Source organism: Orycteropus afer, unplaced genomic scaffold (assembly GCF_000298275.1).
Source record: "Orycteropus afer afer isolate SDZICR_OR568_19922 unplaced genomic scaffold, OryAfe1.0 scaffold00027, whole genome shotgun sequence".
NCBI lineage: Eukaryota > Metazoa > Chordata > Mammalia > Tubulidentata > Orycteropodidae > Orycteropus > Orycteropus afer.
The window spans coordinates 6058597-6066161 of NW_006921614.1; the positions used below are offsets into that span (position 1 = coordinate 6058597).

Genomic DNA, 7565 nt, shown 5'->3' on the forward strand with positions numbered 1-7565 from the left:
TATATATATATATATATACATATATATAAATTTCCACAACTAAGTTGCAAGGAAATGGACATTCAGACATTGTAAGCAATTTGCCCAAAGTTGTACCAGTAGTTAATTGTAGAGTCAGAATTTGAGCTAGCTCTCACCAACTCCAAACTATTTTCTCTACATATAAATAATCACCTTTGACTTCAGTGGTTTAACTTCCAGACTTTCAAGCTAGACTATCTGGGATCAGATTCCAACTCTACCACTTGCTGGTTACATCACTCCGGGCAAATTGCTTAATGACTCTGTGTCTTAGTTTCCTGATTTGTAAAATTAGGATGATGATGATTTCCCTCTCACAGTTTGTTATAGAGGCAACGGACATGTAATAAACACCATAGGCATGGCTTGTCCATAGAGTGTAAGATCTGTGGCACGGGACTAAATGTCATTTTTGTTCACTCCTTTATCTCTAGCACTTAGAATAATGTCTAGCACATATAGGCAATATTGTGGCATGAATAGAAAATATACAAACTAGAGTCTTTAGGTTGTGATTGCACTTAAAGCTAGCTTGAATAAACATGGCTCTTTTTTAACATTTTTTAAAATAATAAATCAATGTAATGGGTTAAAAAAAAGTCATAATTTGAAGTATAATAATGGAAGCAAGTGATTACCCTAGTTATTTTAATGTTCTCAACTATGTGGATGTAAATACAGAGATTAAACAAGTCTGTAGTACATAGCAGGTATAGAGAGTGGCTTTGGATATCCTCTCTGGGTTCTTTGCTACTTCCAAAGTTGCATGTTATGGAATTTATTTAAAAGTTCTTTTCATCCATTCTTTTCCCCTTCTGTAAGTCTGTTTTTGTCATGTGGATTTTTATCTCTGAAAGTTTTATTTTTATTAAGCTTGTGTCTTTTTTGACATCGTGCATTCTAAATCCAAGTCACTGTTTAGTAGCAACAGCTGCTGGGAGCCAATATAATAAATGAATTATGAACCCATTTACCTGGCAAGTTTGCCTTTGATGTCTACCCTTCAACAGTAACAGGGGCTGCAAACAGCAGCAAGGCCTCTGGGATAAAAAGCAACCTAATCAGAGAGTTTGTGCGTGCACACAGAGGAAACATGCAGGAAACATGTGAATAGAAGTGCCTTTGGAGCAAACATGCTTTCTTGGTTGGATTTATGTAGGGGCTTCTACTAGGATGTATGCCCAAGACACTCTACTAAGATGTATGTTCACACTCTGGCACCTTGGTAGAAAATCATTGTTAAGACTTTATTGAATGTATGGCAAGTATATGTGATGTTTATTTGTAAAAAACTTTATTGAATGTATGGCAAGTATATGTGATAGTAATTTTCAGTGGCAATAAACTGATAACCCCCAATATACAGCAAGGCACTGGGGTTCTAATCTTCCTCCCTGCTTTGCACTGTGCACATTATTAAGATGAAGCATATCACAGAATTATACAGCAGTAATTTATACAACAAGGAGACCTGCGGCACAGTGGTTAAAGTGCTCAGCTGCTAACCAAAGAAATAAGGAAAATTTCCTAAGGTCATACAACTAGTAGGTAGCCAAAATGGAATTCAAAGCCAACAAATCTAGTGAAGTGTTACCTCTTTCAGCCATAAAATGACAGCGTGTGAATTAAAGTGTTTCGAGAAATCTACTAAACACTGTATTTATTCTTTCTTCATATAGGTCGCTACCCTCAGGAAAACAAGGGCACCTACATCCCTGTTCCTGTTGTCTCAGAACTACAAAGGGGAAAGTGGGGGGCCAAAGTTGTCATGAGAGAGGACAGGTCCGTCCGGCTGGCTGTCCAGTCGTCTCCAGAGTGCATTGTGGGGAAGTTCCGCATGTATGTTGCTGTCTGGACCCCCTACGGCATAATCCGCACCAGCCGAAACCCCGAAACGGACACATACATCCTCTTCAATCCTTGGTGTGAAGGTAAGGAGCAGGTTTGCATTTTTTTACAAATAAACAACACTTCACATATTTCCAATGCAGCTGATTTTGGATGGGTAGCAGGATTGTTCTGAAAGACACTTCTCTTTCCTACAAACACTGTTTTCTATGATTGGTTGGGGGGAAAGACATGCAAAATCTGTCCTCAGTGTGTATCAAAAATCAAACCAAACTCACTGCCGTGGAGTCAGATCCCACTCATAGTGACCCTTCCTTGGGTTTCCAAGGAGGTATCATTATGGAAGTAGATCGCCCATTCTTCCTTCCCAGGAGTGGCTGGTAGGTTTGAACCTCCAGCCTTCTGGTTAGCAGTCAAATACCTCAGCACTACGCTGCCAATATATGAGGGTAAAACCTATATATATGAAGTTAATACTACCATGCATTTACCCAGGAATTCATTAATCAAAGATCGTCCAAAGATGCACAGTTAGTTGACCATGGAGCTATGTAGCTATATGTGGTTTCTATAGCCTGTGTGTATAGTATGGCTGTTAAAAAAATAAAAAAGGATTTCTTAATTTGATTTTCAAAGCAATGAGGATTCTTGACTGACTTCAGGAAAACTGAATAAAGTCAGTCCTGTCCATCTGGAACTTGCCTCTCTGTCTCCCTAGTTCAACTGCAGGAAATCTGAATGTCTAAAGGATCCTATAAGTTTATTTATATGCATAAACCCCAAACCAAATCCACTGCCATTGAGTCTGTTTGGATTTTTAATGATCCTTTAGGACAGAGTAGAACTGCTCCATAGGGTGGGTTTCCATTAAATGCAGAGTAGGGCAAATTTCGAAAGTCATACCTTTGGATGTTCAAACATGTAACTTTGTTTTAATTGTAATACAACTTAATCACTACTGCTATTTTGAGTCTTTCTTCCTGTTTGCTAATCTAATCATATCCAAATCTACTCATACCCAAATCAGAATGGCCAAGTTCAACAATTTGAGTTCTATTTAAAATCTCAGTCACAATCAGAATTTTCTCTCCATCCCCATGTCTCCCCACCTGCCTCCACCCACCTCTACTTGCTCCCATACTTGATATGTGGCAGATTCTAAATTCCAGACAGAAGAGGATGCCAATGTTGCAGCAGCATTGATAGTGGAGGGTCCACTTTCAGATCTTAAGAAACAAGGCATTGAAATATAAAAGCTGAGGTATCATCAAGGAAATTTTCATATCATCGTAGCCCAATGTATTGCTCTCTAATATCTTTCAGAATGAGTCCCTATTATTGCTGATTTTGAATGATCCTTCTTTGTGAAAGCTGTATTTTGATAAGGATTGATCTGATCTGGATATAGCCAGTCAGTGGATAGCAATGTTTTCTATTCATATAAAAAAAAACATTAACCTAGATCATAATGACCCTTACTTTGAGTTATCTCTTCCAATAGTGTTGACAGATGGAACACAGCTAACCCAATACTCCCCATCCACCCACCCCCATCATCTCATACTCAACACTCCTATCTGTGAGACAGATGTTCAAGGTGAACAGCAATATGAGATGTTGGCTGGGCCTATGCAGTTCAAAGGTGCCATTAACGGAGGTGAAAAACATTGAGGGAATGGAGGCCTAGAGGTAAACTGAGATTTTGAAAATGTTAAATTGGACATATGTGGATCTCCAAGTGGAAATGACAAGTAGGTAACCAGATATGTGAATCTGGAGATAAGATTTACAGGTGGAAATTTGGGAGTCATCTGTACCTAGGGAGATGTAAAAAGTCCCAAAGATTTCAAGCCTTTAGCTGTCTGTTAGAGAAGGATTTAGCAATGGATACTGGGAGAAAGGGTTTTGTAACAGGTGGCCCATTGTAAGAAATCCTGTTTTAAAAATACTTACAAAATAAATAAATGTTTTAAATTATGTTTTTAAAATACTTACAAAATAAATAAATCAGGAGTTTGTTATTGACTTTCTTTGCATTGCAAAAAGAAAACTACAAGCTTCATATAACTACCCAGCACCCTAGGGTATTTAAAGAATATTGTGATTCACCCAAGCTTTGTCACAGCTTTTCTGAATCCCATTGTCTGTGTAAGATGCAGTATCTGTCTACACACAGTTCAACTTATGTGGCTACTCTCCTAGAGATCAAAGGGTTATGTATATTTTCTGACACAACTGACTTTACAGGAGAACCAATTGGGAGGTGGATTGTCTAATAACCTCTGACCTAGAAGTGAAATCCTTGGGTGGTTGGCCTCCAGGGACCAGAAAGCTCCCTTAATAGGTAAAGAAGTAGGAGAAGATGAATGAAGGTCTTCTAGATTCAGAGGAAAGAGGGTGAGATTGTTGCCATTTCATTGATTTCCTTTTCTCAGTGATGTCTAAAGCAAAGTTATCTGTTGAGAAAGACAAATGAGGAGCGATTCATTAAGGGTTTAATAGAGAAGACATAAGATCTTAGGGAGTGGAAAGTGAGATTATTAGAAAAGCATGCAGGTAGGCCCCTGCTCCTCAGAACACAAGGATAACTGCCATAATCCCTTTAGTTCTTGGTCAGTGAAAATCTAAACATTTGTGCAAATCCCCTAGGGATTTCTGTCCATATAGCCATCTCTACCTTTGGGAATTCTATTTCTCAGTGCTGACTTCTGAGCCATTCTAGGGGAGAAACTCAATCCTTCTTCAAATTCAGCAGCAGCAATAACAAAAACAGTCACAAAGCGTCTGTGAACATGGTAGACATTAATTGCAATTTGAGGTAGAAGATGAGAGGACCAAAGATTTGCTTAATGGTTCTCAAATTTAGTGCACATCAGAACCACCTGGAGGGCTTGTTAAAGCACAGATTTCTGAGTAACATCCACATTGAGTAGGTGTAGGGTGGGGCTTGAGAATTTGCATCTCTAGCAAGTTCCCAGAAGATGCTGATGCTGCTGGCTGAGGACCACACTTAGAGAATGACTGATCACACAAAAATAATAGGAGCTCTGATAGTGTAGTGCCTAAGGCACTTGACAGCTAACCAGAAGGCTAGTGGTTCAAACCCACCAGCCACTCCTCGGAAGGATGGTTGGGCAATCTACTTCCTTAATGATACTGCCTCGGAAACCCAAAGAAGGGTCACTATGGGTCAGGTTCAACTCAACAGCACATAACAACAACAAAATAATAATAACAATCACACAAAAATAGTCACAAAAAGTAGGAAACTGTAATTTACTTTTCTTAAAATTTCACTGAATTGTCCTCTCCTTTCTCTGTCTCTGTCTCTGTCTCTCTCTCCTCTGTCTCTGTCTCTGTCTCTCTCTCTCTCTCTCTCTCCCTCTCCTTTCCTTGTTCTCCAGACTCTTCTCTCCCATTCTCTCTTAGGGGAAAGTACTCTTCCTTCTTTTGTAGAGGAGAGTACAGTCAGCTTTTTTATCTCGTTGCTGGGCTTTTCCAACAATCTTGCTTTTGGGGTTGCACAATGATTTTACAAATCATTCCCTCTAGAAAAATCTGCTGCCAGCTTTTAAGATAACATTTTGTACCTCCTTCTATCACTAGACACAGAGCTTTCCCAGAGGTTTTTTATGAGAGGGAGAATAAGATCATCCCCTCATCTTCCTCATCGTGTGGTCCTCCCAATTTAGCAGCCAGAACATAACCAGAAAAGGAAATCTTTATGAAGAACACCCCCCCATCTTCCTAATACACTTTCTCTAAAAATCACTTGCAGCTTTGTGCTTGCTTATGCTAATTCATAACAGGGGACTCATAGAGATACAGTCTGCCAGCTGGAAAGTAGGTAAAAAGAGAGGAGTGGGACCATTGACCAAGTGGAAAAGAAAACTAGAAAATCAGAAAAAGTCAGTCCTCACAAGTCATCAAAAGAGAAGGAGTTAAGAGAGAATGCTGAAAGCATTGCATATATGTGCAAGTGACATCCAAGGTGGGAGAGGACATGGGATTGGAAATTATACCAGCATGTATAGTACTTATTGATAAAAGCATGTTCGGTTCTGCTCCTGGGGGCTCTTCAGCCTGCTTTGCATTCATAGGCAATTTATCCTCCTTAATCACTAAATCATTAATGGCAATCGATAGCAATACCACACTAGTGAAGGCAAGGGTGGATGCAGGGAGAATTATTGGTTAGTTTTTTCATTTAGTAATGCTAACTGGGTGCAAAATGGGCAAGGAGGCCACATGTTCTGACCTCCTTTAATCCCACAAGAAGAAGACAGAGTCACCATCAATAACCCAAGGCGTATTCCTGCAAGGCCAGACATGCTGCCTCCCTCCAGCCCTTTCTCCAACAGTTCCTCCCAAAGCACCACCACCTTTCTCCTGGGTTCGATAATTCGCTGCAGTGGCCACACAGAACTCACAGATTATGAGGTTTATTAGGGAAGCACCAGGCTACAGTTCAAGTTCAGGAAAAATGCTCAGTCTCTCTCCCAGCCCACTGTCTCTCAGCCAAGTCTCTCACAGTCTGTCTCCCAGAAGTCCATGTCCCTCAGTGTCTTACTCAGCAACACATGTCTCTTGCGTCTCTTTCCCAGTAGCACGTGTCTCTTTTAGTAGTGTGTGTCTCTTTCAGCAGCACATCTTCCTCAACCAGCAGTCAGAGAGAGTTCTACTTCTAGGAGGTCTCCTTTTGAGGTTGGCAGAGTGACCAAACTTGCCAATCATAGCATCAGAACTCTAAGTACCTGAGAGAGAGCCTCCCATAACATTGCGTTGTGCCATTCCCAACAGAAACATTTACAATCAGGAGCTCCTCAGTTGCTCATTCCACCACTGAGTTTACAATGACTTATGGATAGAAAAGCCATACTAAGTAATTTACTACACTGCACTGGGCTTCAATCCCATTCCGTCAGGGAGTCCTTCTCCAGGGTATTGGAGACATAACTGTACCCACAGACGCAGCAGAAGTGAGTTGGGCATTTATTGCAAATTCATCTTATCTTACTGACCCCTCAGGAACTCTGAATAATTGAGCATATTTCACTATTTTTCAGCATAGTGAAATTCTAAATTTTTCACATTGGTAATCTAGCATTAGGAGCTCTGGTAGCATAGTGGCTAAAGCACTTGACTGCTAACCAGAAGGCTGGTGGTTCAAACCCACCAGCCACTCCTCGGAAGGAAGGTTGGGCAATCCTACTTCCGTAGTGATACTGCCTCGGAAACCCAAGGAGGGGTCGCTATGAGTCGGGGCCGACTCGACGGCACATAACAACAACAACAACAACAACAACAATCTAGCATTAGTGACAGATGTTGTTGTTGTTGTGTGTGCCATCAAGTTGGACCCAACTCATAGCAACCCCTACTTGGGTTTCCAAGGTGGTACCACTACTACAGTAGATTGCCCAACATTCCTTCCGAGGAGTGGCTGGTGGGTTTGAAAGGCCAGCCTTCTGGTTAGCAGTCAAGTGCCTCAGGCACTACGCTACCAGAGCCCCCAGTGACATATTGGGTTCTGAAATATTTATAATATACTAATAAGTATGCCTAATACCCTGGAGGATATTTGGCTGTTACATTTGGTTGCTCATTTTCACTGTGGCTTGATAACTTGTTTTCCCCTACACTGCCCAAAACTGAGTTTCCCTTAGCTCATTGTTGTTGTTAGCTGCTATTGAGTT

General features: G+C 40.7%; 1 protein-coding gene across 1 annotated transcript in view; it reads left to right on the forward strand.

The window, feature by feature from the left end:
* Positions 1-7565, forward strand: part of F13A1 (coagulation factor XIII A chain) — a 275410-nt gene that overhangs the window by 65280 nt on the left and 202565 nt on the right. Inside the window, exon 3 of the mRNA XM_007935344.2 lies at positions 1701-1952. Coding sequence (XP_007933535.1) covers positions 1701-1952 — 252 coding nt within the window. The remainder of the gene's footprint in view (positions 1-1700; positions 1953-7565) is intronic.